The sequence below is a fragment of the Blastomyces gilchristii genome, assembly GCF_000003855.2.
Source record: "Blastomyces gilchristii SLH14081 genomic scaffold supercont1.6, whole genome shotgun sequence".
In the NCBI taxonomy this organism is placed as follows: Eukaryota; Fungi; Ascomycota; class Eurotiomycetes; order Onygenales; family Ajellomycetaceae; genus Blastomyces; species Blastomyces gilchristii.
In genome coordinates, this window is record NW_003101677.1 from 246,984 (window position 1) to 261,441 (window position 14,458).

Here is a 14,458-nt window from a genome sequence, read left to right on the forward strand (position 1 = left end):
TTTGAAAGAATGATTATCTTTCACAGTTTATTCTGAGAAATTACTTTCATTTCACTGTTCTTGAATTAAATCTGGTCATTTTTCATGTCATTTCTCTCAGAAAGAGTTCATTTTCAGATTTTTTTGAGGCTTGGTCCTGGTGGGACTCACGCCAAGAAATGTATGAGACCAGATCAAATGGGATCAAATGTGAAATTCATGGTCCCGGCGGCCAGTCTAGTCCTTACTATTAAGAATGCCAATCACAAGATTGCAACCTGTAGAGCAGATGAGATGAAAAAGATGTTCAATAAGACTCTTCAATCAATTGGAATCAAAATCTATAAAATCTACAGTCACTCAACCACAACAAGATAATTCTATAGAATCTCAACTTACAGTGGATTCTACACCTTCTAATGAGTATATAGATAATCTTTATGTTATAGATAGATGTGGTGATGATTATTAATTAATTTTTGAAGATTACTATATTCAAAATATTTTCTTTACAGTGTGGTTTTCTGTATGCTGTGGCGCACTCACTACAGAGAGTGAGTAAGCATGGCACGGTTAATCTCCATTCTTCAGGGAAATTTACCTTTTGGCAAGGGAGTGGGCCGCAAAAAAAGAAAAGAGAGCCAAGCAATGACTTTCTCTCTTGGTGGGTTAGTATACTGAGAACCAACTGACGACGGGGACAAATATGAGTGGATGATGGAGAGATATTGGATCATTTTCCTGTTCGTTTATTTTTCTTTTCCCCCTCTTCTCACCTATTTTTATCCTCTTTGCCAGGCACAGATCACAGGCGACGGTAATTGTTGAAATTGGATCTGCCCGCAACCTAGGATCGGAAGATTGGCCGAAAAGAATCCATTGGAACTTACATAGTACATCGAAAACAATATCATGAAATCCCAGGTGTATCCGCAATGCGGAAAATATACTTAGTAGCGCTCGCCTTCCCCTCCTTCAGGTCCATCAATGCCTGCTGCACCCCTGCCAGACCACCAGGCCGAACTTCATACGGATGGCCCGAGAACTCCCGCAGCATCAGCGCCCGAGTGAAATACCGACACATCACAAAGCCCAAGCGTTCATTGTTCTCAAACCCAGCCATACCATGCACTGACCCCACCGAGATAGGCATGGCCCTTGCAGGCGACACGTCCATATTAGCCTCGGCCTCCACAACATCTATCAGCCCACCTGGGGCAACGCACTTCCTCAGTACCTCCGTGCTACGCTTGATGGCGACGCAGTCGAGCGCATGGTGTACCGTGGAGTGTCCCGCTTGTTGTAGACTACTTGTGATTCCTTCAACAGTGGCCTTCAGCCCGCCGCGGTAGTCGACGATTGCATCCCCTCTGCGCCGGTCGATAAGGGTTTCCACGTAATGCGAGCCTTTGCCGGCAACTGCGATGATGGGATGGATGTTACTCTTGCAAGCTAGCTTGATAGCGAAGGATCCCACGGCCGTGCTTGCGCCGTAGATGATTAGTGGAATTCGCTCCTGGGCAGGGACCCATGGGAACGGAAGGCGGTGGTTTGGGTATAGAGATACAGCGGCGGTCAAGGTGGCGAGGGGGATCGTTGCGGCTTCTGTGTCGATTGAGGGGCAAATATCAGCACATTATATCTCTCGAGCGAACAGTGGTACGTCTAATAGGTATAAGTGATTTTCTTTTCGCGTCGCACCTTCAAACGATGTATGTTTTGGTAGATGGAAAGTTGTATGGCTCCAAGCAATCGCATATTCGGCGTAGGAGCCACCCGGCATACACATTTCATGAAATGCCGCAACCCGATCGCCCGGCTAACAAAAGGTGCAGGTCCAAGTTAGCTTTTGCTCGTTTCAACTTCCTTGTTCGGTTTCACGAGAGGTTAAAATCAATGGCCCCGTCGCGTATTTAATAAGTATCGATTCGATCGATAAATACCTTAAATTCTACAACATTCGCGCCAACTGCCTGAACGATCCCAGCAATATCATCCCCTTGATTGACTCCCTTCCCAGCTCTCTGAAGCGTTCCAGACATGCCATTGTCATCGTCAACGTCCCCCGACAGCGCCGCCCACTCCGGCATCTTCCAGTCTTTCGGGTTTGAGCCCGACACGATCACTTTGATCATGACCTGGTCATCATTTGGTTTGGGGACAGGACTGTCCACGATTTTGATGGTCGGCCCGGCGTAGTTGATTGCCTCCTTCATAGTGGGCTAGGTTCTGTAACGAAAGAAAGAAAGAAAAACTAAAAAATACGATGAACGGAGAGGAATTGATTGATTTACACGCGCCACAACACAAGGGGCATTATTATTGTAGCCCTATTATTCCTCTAGTGGGGCGCCATTGACTATTGCTCTCGAATAAATGGTCCCAACGATGATGTCACAGGGCCCAGTGCATTTCTCCCGAGCTCAGATGAGGGTTTTTTGGGCCACTATAGTTTATTTCCTCCATAAGGCGTAGAAATGAGGTCCTAGGTAGAAAAGCATTTTTCAGTTCTGATTGATGGTTCGCAAAAGATATCATCACGAATCCGGGCTACAAACTTGAACAATCCATAGTCTGTAAATGCTCCATTGGATGAGAACACATAGAAATTTGAGTCAGTCAAAAGAATATATCTGGCTACCAAGCATGTATGGTATATATACTAGAGCAAGGAATTGTATTCTCTTTCCATATCTCTTTTTCTTTGTTACAAAGGGTGGCAATCGTAAGAAAGTCCGCACTAACCATCTCAAAGAGACATTGCAAGGCTCAATTGAATGTGGCCAATCGTCATGGAATTAGGACAACCGCCGAAAAACCAGTTCCATGGAATCTGGATAGATAGAATGAAAGAAGTTTCCCCTAACGTTTTGCCTTCTTGGTTGCGGCGTACGAAAGGGCTTGTTATTGGATGTTTGAGAACTAAAAGAAACATCAATCGGGTTAGGTTGCAGACTGGAGGTTTAGGTGGGGGAAACTGCCAGGTTTGAAGATGATTTGCTGGGATGGCTGCCAGAATGCAAGAATTAATTAATTAATTAATTAATTTACTTTTTGGAAGTTTTTCTTCATAGACACCCAAAGGAGATCCCCAGGCTGGGGGAAGGGAATAGTAACTAATAACTTCGTTAACTAGTTAAGTTAATTACGATCTGTGACATAAGCAACCCTTTGAGGCTCTTTCACCTCTTCAAAGCCGTACATGTAGATACAGATATGCATGGGCATGCGATCATAGGCTTGATATTGTTGGTTCCTCTTCTCCTCCTCGCAGATTCCGAGCAGCCAGTCATGAACTCTTCAGCAACGGTTGGCTGAATTGACCAGCGTCTGAATTTTTTGCACGCAAGGACACGAAGGAGACGTTTATCATACGGAGTGCATCAAAAAGAAATGAAATGCACAGGAAATGCTTGAATATCTGTCAGGAAAAAGAGGTTATACACTACTGAACGCCACCAACATCGTATTACTGAACGCCACCAACATCGTATTACTACAATATTTCTCATCATCATCAGCTTACTACAACGCTCGTCTAATACTCGCTTATGCTAGCTCTCTTGGCTCGCACATATATTTTACTATAAATAGCTCCATCTTTTGTATGAAATAGATATATTAGATAGTGTACGGATAATAGAACAAGCAGATCTTGATACAGATAAGATTCATATGTCTTCAACATATTCATCCGTGACACCCAATCCGACAATATCTCTCATCCTAGGATCCCCCGACAAAACGCACCAAATAGGTCTACGGCTCCTCGGAAGTCAGAGCAAGATGCCAATGTTATTCCAGGTCAGCCACGTTTCCCTGCGGGTTGGCGATGGATGCAACCTCTAACGCTCACCTCGGATGCAGCAGTAGCGCCGGAGACATATCATGGGCGGGGTTTGGCCTTGCGTGGGGGGCTATTATTGGTTCCTCAGACTGATGCAGAAAGGGGCCTGTGTGCAGCTATGCAGGCGGTTATACGAGCGATGGCGCTGATAACTGCTCTGTGGAGCTGCTCAGTGGAGCTGCTCAGTGCTAGAAAGCAACGAACGAGCTGAGCCAAAGATGCTTCGAGGTTGGGGACAGCCGTTTGAGTTTGAGACTTGCGGAAGACCAAAACAACTTTCGCAAACGCTGCTGGCGAGATGGCCTTGTTGTGGCTCTTTTCCTAGGTACTCCACTTTGTTGCCGTCCGTCCCCCCTCCCGCTGCTTTTTAGCTTCGTCGAGAAGGAATCTCAAGACGCCAATTCTATGCGCCATCTCTGTTAGCCTGAACTCTCATGTCTGGAGTGTTGAGTTGACTGTGGGATTTGTGGCGATTATTTTTGCTGAGCTTTTGACTTCGTACGCTATCCAAAAGAAACCGACTATGAACGGTATTTATAGGGTCAAGGAGCTACTGAAAGAGAACATTGACATCTCATAATCTAGTCAACCGTTCATTATTTGAGTCTGATATGCCAAACTAAAATTCGCGGTGCTCAGGCCTTTGAGCAGGTTCAGTCAGTCCTTCGGTGTTGAATTGGTCGCAAATCTTACCATACCGAACATCTGTGGAGTGAGTGTCTCGTCAGAAAGTTAATGTGAGGTCCGGCAGAGGTCGGGCAAGACACTACGCCGAGTAAAGATAGGTTGCACCCTCTCACCCGTCCGGGACAGCAGGCCGGTCACTCGCGCTGGATGGCGTTTCCGATCTCCGCGACGTTAGCAGTTGAAAGTCTGCACACTAAGACTTATGCAGTAAGCGGACGGGATAATCGAGCTGATTCCTTAGTCTAGACACAGCAGCTAAAGCAGTCTGGTTATGTTCAAGCGAGGACTGCCAAAAGACGAGGATGGGGAGGCCAGGCTCCCCCTCGTGTGTACTGGGTTCATTCATATATATCGGTGTTCCCGAGCTCGTGGAAGCCCCAAAAACAAACATCTTTTGACGATTTCCTGGTAACACAGGTATTATTTGATCATTACTTCTCTCGATTTGATTTTTCTTTTTGCTTTTTGCTCCCTTTGCTCCTCGAGAAGTAAATAAAAATGACACACCAAACTGAGACAATTGTGCAGCCCTCTGCACCAAACCCCGGGATTATCGATATCGATGTAGTGACTCCCTGGCGACCTTTCCTCAATACTCTTCTTTCAAAGGTCTATAGAACTAACAACCGAAACAGACAGAATTCGCAGATTGCGCCTCAATCAGCGCGACTGTTGGCGGTTCCTCCCTTGGAACCTCGCTCTCCTCCTCAATCCTAGAATATAGATATGGTGAGCGTCATCCCAACAAAATTCTGCGCTTCCGGTCGGGTCAGCATTTCGTGCTAATGCTGTTATGCCCTTTTCTTGCCACGTTATAGAAAATGGAAGGAGATACCACGGATTCAGGAACGGATCGTATATGTTACCAAATGACGAAGCGGAGCAGGAGCGGCTCGAATTACACCACCACATCTTTCGCCTTATACTAGGCGGTCGGCTCTTCCGAGCGCCCATTACCGCGAAGCCGAAGAGAGTGCTAGACTTCGGGACAGCAACAGGTGCATGGGCTATTGATTTTGCTGATGAATTCCACACTGCCACCGTGATCGGGAACGACTTGAGCCCCATTCAACCTTCCTGGGTGCCTCCCAATTGCAAGTTTTATGTCGATGATGTTGAGAGTGAATGGGTGTATACGTCAGATGAGGCATTCGATTTTATCCATGCGCGGGGGATGGGCGGGAGCATTAAGGATTGGAACACATTGTACAGCCGCGCACTCCAGCACCTGAAGCCTGGAGGGTGGATTGAAATGCAAGAATATGAAGCGTGGGTTCACTCCGACGACGACCCGACGCTTAAGAAGTGCCCCAATACATCCCGCTGGCTAGCCCTACTAGATGAAGCGAGTATAAAATTTGGGAAACGCCTGAATGTTGCTGGTGAGCAGAAGCAGAATCTGATCAACGCTGGCTTCAAGAATGTCCAGGATGATATATACAAGGTATGTCTCTTCATCCTGATTGAGCGATTTTTGTTTTTCTTTCTTTCTTAGACTTTCCCCTCTTCTTCTTCTTCTTCATTCTACATAACCCCCTTCCCTACAGAATATAGATACTAACAAGTATCGTCCCCGCAGGTCCCAATGGGGACATGGCCCAAAGACCCCAAACTCAAGGAGGTGGGCGCATTCCAAATGGAACACATGTGCAGCTGCATCGAATCATTCACCCTGGCCCTTTTCACCCGCATCCTCGGCTGGAACATAGACGAAACCAAAGTCCTGTGCGATGCGGTGCGAAAGGAATTCCGTGACCCCAAAAACCATCTCTTGACGGTTTTCCACTTCGTATACGGACAGCGGCCGACGTCCTAGGTTAAATCGAAAAGAAAGGGGGAGCACGATTCTATTTTGATTATCGTCGTGCTTGCTGGTTTGATCATGATGATGCAATGATGACGAAAACGATCACTTGCGTTAGCGGAAAGAAGGGGGGGGTTTGATATTTTGCTTAACGCCGGGGGAAGTGGTGCTGGGTTGCCGATGGACACTTGCCTGTTATTTGCAGTAACGTTTCATGGGATAATGATACCTCAGGTATATTCTTATACCTCATTGTTTGGAGATTGGTGAATGTTGACATAGCTCCTAGGGTGGTGTGGTGTTACATTACCTTCACCATCAACCTCTTGTGATGTTAACTAATGAGATTTTGGAGTCTTGGGTGCTGAAGCCCTGGTCGACGTGCTTTTTTGTTTCATTAAATTTTCTCCCCAAGTTTACTTGTCAAGCTTGCACACTTTAATTATTTTTTTTCTAATAGGTATAAATTCGCTCTCTTATTTCTTTCATTTTCGGCTCCAACATAGCCTATATTCATTTAGCATATAGTAACTGTCATCTCCGATTTCCCCATTCATTCATTCTTTCTTTCTTTAGCAAGTTAATGAAAATCCTCGCTTAGCGCCTGACACCGGACACAGGCGAACCGTTATACTCCATCTATGTCAATTGAACCTAACTAGTGGCAAGCAATTCGTAGCAAGTAGGGAAATTTACTTGCCGACGACTCCACCGGCCTCCACGTAGTTCCATGTTTTTGTGGGGTAAAACGTATCTGTGGGGGAGGAGAAGCGTGATGTACCAGAGAAGAGAAGAAAGAAGACAAAAGAAATCCATGCATGCATGCTCTGTTGATTTCCACAGGAGGAAATGATCAATCATCAGGCGTGGTCGTGGTTAACAAAAACCCCCACTCCTCGTCTCGTCTCGTCCATTTCGTAATATTTTGATATCTGGTGACGGGTGGCGTCCTTTTTGATGTCAAGTCTCCTGTTATATGACCTGAAAACTCCCTCTGAAAAAGGCGTCTTTTGGTCTGAAATGAGCACTTATTCTGCTCCTCCTAAAGATTGAAAACTGGCAGCAGGGGAAAGATATCCAGCATATATAAGGAAACACTAGAGAAGAGGATACTAACATTCTTTCCTCCTTTTTTCTTCTTTCCGTCTCAAAATGACATAGGTTCCCCACCCCTCTCTGTCTGTCACTAGTTACCAAAGGGCATTCTAAGCTAAAGGGAATCTCCACCGGGCTTCCCGAGGGATAGGTACGTGTATGATGAGGGAAGTGCTCGGGGTTTGTTCGGAGATATGGAAAACTACTATGTATAGTTAGTTGATAATGATATAATAATATAATAATAAGGGCGGTTCAGAAGAGCAAAGTTATCGGGCCAGTTCGGTTGTGGGCCCTGATAGAATAGTTCGGTTTGATTCAGTTCGGGAACTAAGAAAATCTAACCTAACTTGGTTAGATCTCAGAGATCTTAACCCCACACAAACCGGATAGTGGAAGAATCTTATTATTATATGATAGTGGTGTCAGCAAGATCGCCATACAAACCCCACTTCAGATTCCGCTTACTAATAACTTATCAATCACCACCTCAACCTCACCCACCACAAAGCATTTTGCTAGCAGAGGCTAGAATCTGAGCCCCGAACTAGACCGAACCAATAAATTCTCAATTCTGTCGAAGATAGAATCTTCTTCTTTTTTTTTTCCCCCTGCATTGTGATCAGTATGGATCCTTGAATATGCTCAGCACAACTTATGTTTCTATTAATGATAGAGAGTATGTGGCGAAAGGACATGTGCTGTCAGCATCTCAATTCATATATTCTTCTAAAAGAAAAACAATATAATATTCATTTTCTGACTTAAAAGATTTAAAAAAGAAAAAAAAAAAAAAAAAGAGGCGGGTATCACCATCCTTACTTTGCAGCACAAGACTACTGGAAAATGATGTAGTAGTTAAAACAGAGCCGTGAATTATATCGACGAGCACAGAGATAGGAGATAGGTACTGGTTTATGGAACGGTTCATCGCTTACCGCCCAGACAGACCGCTGTCCCCTTTCCATCGTCTAGTCTAGTATGGGGTAATGGGTACCTTGCAAGTCAAAGGCTCGGCTATCTAAGCGTTCAAACTTTTTCTTTTTATATGGCAAACGCCTGGTTGGGTGGCGGCATGAAACAAACTCAAGGCGGGTCGCAGTGGGCCATGTTGAACCCGTGCACCCTTGGAAGTCTATCCATGGATGGATGTTCTATACCAAGAGAGGCATCTACGAGAGAGTGCCCAGGTGTGTTCTGTAGGGATATATCGATAATCAGCAGCATTGATTTGAAAATGAGCAAGTGTTGAGTTTGCCGCGGATGAGAAGCTCAGAGATTTCAAAAGGGGGCTAAATAACGAGAGGCTTGAACTTGGCGTCTCAGAGTCCGGCGGTGGAGGGACACAGATGGATGAAAAGCGTAGAAAAGAGTTACTGTGATACTATTTGCACACCAAACCCAGATGGATGAAAAGCGTAGAAAAGAGTTACTGTGATACTATTTGCACACCGAACCCAGATGGATGAAAAGCGTAGAAAAGAGTTACTGTGATACTATTTGCACACCGAACCCAGATTAGGGAACAGTTCATTCATAACTTTGTACGTCTGCAAATACGGTAACGGGTCTTAGAGTGCTGAATCCCATCGCGATTTGGCCGCTGCGCCTTGGCAAAGTGTCAGCCAAGCCTCATCTCCCGACTGAAGAACAAACCACAACCACTCACCTCGGAGAATAGCCATACCAGAAACCGCTTGGCTCCTAAGCCTCAATACCGAAAATATTCATTATGTTTCCCGGAGAAGAAGCCGGAAGTCGGCGGGAATTGTTCACTGCTTGGCGGGCTTGGCGGCCGCTGGTGCCAAGCATTCCGAAGAAAGCTTAATTGTCTCAAGCGTTCTAGCGCCGATCCGCACCACCAAGACGACCGCCGTGAAGAAAAAAAGTTTACAGAGAAATCTAGGAATGTTATTATTGTTGTTATGCAACCCTGGGACGCTGTTGTTACTTTCAGGGCTTCCCTGGACGGAGGGAAAGGCTATATAATATGGCCTTTATTTATGCTCATGCCATAAACTCAACGGCCGGGACTGGGGAAGTCCGTACCCACACCTTTATGGACAGCAATATGATACATTATTATTAGTAACGAGTGTGCGGCATGCCGGGGAGAGAGGAGGGGGGAAGAGATAGAAGATGTGGTGATCCGCAATCCCGGAGAAGGGTACATCTGATCGAGATTACAAACTACTATTATAGAAAGCAACGGCAGGTGATGTCGCCACTCCCTACAACTTTATTTAGAGATATTAACTAAACAACTGTATACAGACTCAGAGGCGGCGGGCGTGCCTTTCCGACTCAACAAAAATGTAGCGCCTTCAGGCACCAGGCTCCTGTTTAGGGCATAATAAGGATAGTTGATAAGGCCCCTGGGTTGGGGAGAAAGAAAATATGGAGATAAGGCCAAAAAAAAGGCGCCCCGATTTCCACTTTCACTCGGCTCCGAATTCTATTTAGCATTATTTAGAGGTGGTTTCCCGGCGCAAGGAGAAGGCGGGTTCCCAAGACCAGAAGTGGAAACGGAGAATCCGTTCAAAACCCTGTTTCTCTCCTTATGTATTCCTGGTTCTCTTCTTTATTTCAATTCCATATTTTTTTTAATATTGTCTTTCGTCATTTAGCCGTTCTCCTACTCCCGCACCCTTTTATTACTCACAATACCCCACACCATACAGGGAAAGCCTCTGCAGGCTTGTTGTTTTAACAGCTCGTTCGGACGTCGACAATTGAGAAGTTGATAACCTTGAACGTCCGGATTTTCCGCCAAGGGGGGCAGGTTCAAAAGAAGGATGGCAGTTATGCTGGATGGAGAGGAGGTACAAATCCAGTCTGGTCTCAGTGAACGGCAGATCCCTGGGAAAATAGGGGACATAGAGAAGATCGATGGCGGCAGCTCAACTTCGCTCCCGCCATACGAGAAGGATGTCGTGACTCAATGCGTGGATCCCTTCGGGAATGAGGACTCTGCTGAGGTTAAATATAAAGTGTTGACGTGGTGGTGAGTTATTTCATCAAGAATGAAGAGAAAGGGGAAAAAAATCCGTTGGAAGGAAAGAAGGAAAATGTAATGACAATTGCTGACGATTCATGCTTGTTCGCTTTTAGGCAATGTGGACTACGTATGGAACCCATGCCGCTATTAGTCCTGTTCATCAGGCGCATAGAAACAGACACTAACAATTACTACAGTCATGATCGCGGAGACTATGTCTCTGGGTATTCTTGCTCTTCCATCAGCAGTCGCAGCGTTGGGATTAGTACCGTGAGTCAAAGCTCGCCCGCCCAACGGAATTTATATTATGTATCTCCAATACAACTAACAATTACGTCCTCCTTTCAGAGCCATTATAATTCTCCTCTTTATTGGCTTTCTGGCAACCTACACCGGCTACACCATCGGCCAATTCAAAGCTGCATACCCGCACGTCCATAGCATGGCCGACGCCGGAGAGATTCTCATGGGTAGATTTGGCCGCGAGTTGCTCGGCGTTGGGCAGCTCCTCTTCCTAATATTCATCATGGGCAGCCACGTCCTTACGTTTGTCGTCATGATGAACACGCTTACGGATAACGGAACGTGCAGTATTGTTTTTGGCCTTGTGGGAATGCTGGTTTCACTAATCCTTACCCTTCCACGAACACTGAAGAATGTTTCTTGGCTCTCTATTATTTGTGAGTTCCCTCATATCCCAATATTCACCCCCGCCTCCTTTATGAACCTTGAATTATTTTCAATGAACATTATATGGACCCAATCATTGACTAATTATATCTCAACTGTAGCATTCGCTAGCATATTCAGTGCTGTCATGATTACAATGATAGCAGTCGGGGTGCAAAAACCCGGCGACGGCATTGATGCATTTGTCACGACAGATATTTACCACGCCTTCTTGGCAGTCAGCAATATCATCTTCTCCTATTGTTAGTGTCTTTTTCTCCTATCCCTTGTATATATCAAATCTGTCTTCAATACTAATCATAACTCCCTCCCATAATGTATGTACAGCCGGTCACGTTGCATTTTTCGGATTTGCATCTGAACTCAAAAATCCTAGCGATTATTCCAAAGCCCTCTTCACCCTCCAGGGAACCAACACTACCTTTTACACGATCGCTGGCGTCGTCATCTACTACTTTGCTGGAAGAGAAGTAGCATCACCAGCCTTGAGCTCAACTGGACCTCTCATTAGCAAGATCGCATACGGCGTTGCATGCCCTACTGTACGTTTGATTCCATACCCCCAAATATATATGTCCGCCCTTCAAACCAAGGCACCAACAACTAACAGCACCGTTTAGATCGTTATTGCCGGCGTCATCAACGGACACGTCGCCTGCAAATACCTATACGTCCGCATCTTCCGCGGAACAGATCACATGTCCCGACGAAGCTGGACTTCAATTGGCGCATGGGTTGGCCTGGCCACTTTACTATGGGTCATCGCCTGGATCATCGCGGAAGCTATCCCCGTCTTTAACCATCTTCTTAGTTTGATCGTACGTGTTTTCTTTCCCCCCTTTAAGGCAGGAAATGGGAATGACAAAATTATATGATGCGGAAAAGACTAACGAACCAAATTTTCTTAACTCGGTATAGACTGCCCTCTTCGCAAGTTGGTTCACTTGTAAGCAACCCTGCATATACCCACCCTCCTTTTTTTTCGTCCTTCTTTTCCAACCCCCTATGAAAACAGAGACTAACAAAAACTGCAAACCAAAACAGTCGGCCTAAACGGTTGGTTCTGGCTCTACCTGAATAAAGGCCGCTACTTCTCCAGCCCACGCAAGATCGTTCTCACCCTACTCAACGTCTTCTGCGTCGCCAGCGGCGCCCTAATTGTACGTTCATTCACCCCATGACTTTGCCTGCTTACTATGAACTCCCCAAACCCCCCCCGCCTTTTTCCCTTTTTCTTTTTTTTCCTTCTACTCCTATGTATATTCCCAAACCCAACCTGATACACTCACCCGACATAGCCATCATTATTTCAATCAAAACAAAGAAAAAAAGAAGACAACAAAGGAAAACAGGAAGACACAGAAAGGAAAAGAGAACAAGATCTAACCAAACCGAAAAAACCCCACAGTGCGGACTCGGCCTCTACGTCTCCGGAAGAGCCATCAATGAAGATACCACTTCCGCGGGCAGTTTCACCTGCTCTAGGATGTGATTAACAGCAATGACGACGAAAGATAAACTATACCTTCCATATATACAGGGGGAATGAGTTCATTTGTTTCATTTTATTATTATATATACAACAGGAAGACGGTCAGGGCAGACCCAGGCGGTTTTTTTTTTTCATTTTTCAGAGAAGCCTGGTAGAAGGGGGGTATTGTTTGCCTTTTATTTTCTTGTAATTCTTTCTTATTTTTATTTTTCCTTTTCCTTTTCCTTTAATTTTGGTTTGGTGTTTTCAACGTTCCTGATTCCTTTCAGTTGGTGTTCATTCCTGTCATCCATTATCACCCCCTCCGCGCGCGCGAAACACCATCCCTCTATGCTGTGCTCTGTATTCCATTTTTCAAATGCTTTTTATACCAGATACCTCACCCACCATCCCTTGTCTACCTTTGGCTTCTATCCTTGTTTACGAGTATCGTTGAGGTGCCTCTGCAATGGCCTGTTACTTGTGTGTTGGATATTGTTTGCTTCATTGTTTTTTGCTTCTCAGTTTTGGAACAGTTTCAACAAGTTCCTTATGTTCCCAGCAGTGCAAAGTGCTTACTTTTATTATGTTTTTTATTATATTGTTTTCAACTACCTTTTTTTTTTCTAACTATATATTTCCCGTGCTGTTTGTGTACTCTTTTTTTTATACTCTTTTAATCAGTAAGTTATTTATCACACATATTTTTAGCATACCTCAAATTCACCATCTAGATAAATGAGTTAGTTTATAAATAAACATAACTAATTTAAGTTTTAAAAATATATAAGAGACTATTCAGAAACAGAAGTTAGATCTTGCTTTATCTCAGAATATTAGCCACTGTTTAGAATATTATTGCTTTTTTTAAATCAATGATTAGTCACTCACTAGTTATTTGAAGCTAATCTTAAATAGGAAATAAGCTAACTCAAATGAATCAGATCTTGATGATTATATCATGAGAGAGATTCTTAGTGATGAGTGTTATAATCTGTGCTAGTATATAGATTAGACTATCACTGCAGCGTATGTCAATTGTAGCGTTGTATAGTACTTGTAAAATGGTAAATCTCGTCTCATTCTTCTAAGATGAGGATGGGCGGGCGCCTCTATATATATATATATGTGTGTGTACATGCTTGTCTGTTTATCATAGTTAACTTTACAGAAAGAAGCAGAAGCTCTGAGAAGTAGCATGAATGAATGTACTTCTGAATAGAGGAATAAGAATGAAGTAGAAGAAGGAAGAAAGTGAAAGAAAGAAGAAGTAGAAGAAGAAAAAAGTGAAAGAAGAAAGAAACAGAAGCTCTGAAAAGTAGCAAGAGTGAACAATCACAGTCTCTCTGTTCAGAAAGAGGCGGGCGGTCACAGAGAATGAAAATGAGATAAGGATTGAAAAATGAGATTGAAAGAAGAGTAACTACTGCAGACACTAACTCTAATAAGAAATCAATTATAGATGTATGCAGTCAGAGACTATGACATCTACCTGAGACTCAGATCTCAGGGTTTTTCTAGTACTTATACAGTCAATTATTAACTATACATTTAGCAATTTCAGATACAGAATATGCGAATTTTTTTCAAACCGCTCCACCACGAACTCGCTCAATTTTTCGAATAATAAACCGCTGATAGTGCTCGATCATTCAAGCATTTCAACCCTAACACCGACCTCATACCCCGTGTGGTGGTGAAGTGATTCAACCAAACATGGTTCAAAGCCCCCATGTGAGGTTTTCCCCCATCCCATCCACCCCTACCCTACCACGCCACAACCCCGGGTCAAATTGCCATACAAATTGGAAGGTGGAGAGACCTAGCCCTAGAATTTCTATGCATCAATTTTCTTGATTTTGAAAAATTCTCAACCTCTGATTGTGA

The 14,458-nt window shown here is 44.4% G+C and overlaps 3 protein-coding genes across 3 annotated transcripts; 2 read left to right on the plus strand and 1 right to left on the minus strand.

Moving 5' to 3' along the window:
• Nucleotides 1–889: 889 nt before the first annotated feature.
• BDBG_03645 (alcohol dehydrogenase) lies at nucleotides 890–2,195 on the minus strand (the record flags this gene model as incomplete). Its single annotated transcript, XM_002625540.1, has 3 exons — nucleotides 890–1,584; nucleotides 1,681–1,798; nucleotides 1,923–2,195. 3 exons carry the CDS (start codon nucleotides 2,193–2,195, stop codon nucleotides 890–892), a joined length of 1,086 nt encoding a protein of 361 aa, XP_002625586.1.
• A 2,144-nt stretch (nucleotides 2,196–4,339) lies between these two features.
• BDBG_03646 (methyltransferase) lies at nucleotides 4,340–6,955 on the plus strand. The gene is made up of 4 exons (XM_031721340.1): nucleotides 4,340–4,930; nucleotides 5,042–5,242; nucleotides 5,332–5,957; nucleotides 6,093–6,955. Exons 3-4 carry the CDS (start codon nucleotides 5,373–5,375, stop codon nucleotides 6,327–6,329), a joined length of 822 nt encoding a protein of 273 aa, XP_031577861.1. The 5' UTR covers nucleotides 4,340–4,930; nucleotides 5,042–5,242; nucleotides 5,332–5,372; the 3' UTR covers nucleotides 6,330–6,955.
• A 2,405-nt stretch (nucleotides 6,956–9,360) lies between these two features.
• Nucleotides 9,361–13,381, plus strand: BDBG_03648 (amino acid transporter). Its single transcript, XM_002625543.2, has 11 exons — nucleotides 9,361–9,627; nucleotides 9,687–10,416; nucleotides 10,524–10,537; nucleotides 10,608–10,680; nucleotides 10,759–11,090; nucleotides 11,202–11,342; nucleotides 11,428–11,642; nucleotides 11,721–11,918; nucleotides 12,019–12,046; nucleotides 12,145–12,260; nucleotides 12,509–13,381. The coding sequence occupies exons 2-11, from the start codon at nucleotides 10,208–10,210 to the stop codon at nucleotides 12,590–12,592; spliced, it is 1,410 nt and encodes a 469-aa protein (XP_002625589.1). The 5' UTR covers nucleotides 9,361–9,627; nucleotides 9,687–10,207; the 3' UTR covers nucleotides 12,593–13,381.
• The last annotated feature ends 1,077 nt before the right edge of the window (nucleotides 13,382–14,458 follow it).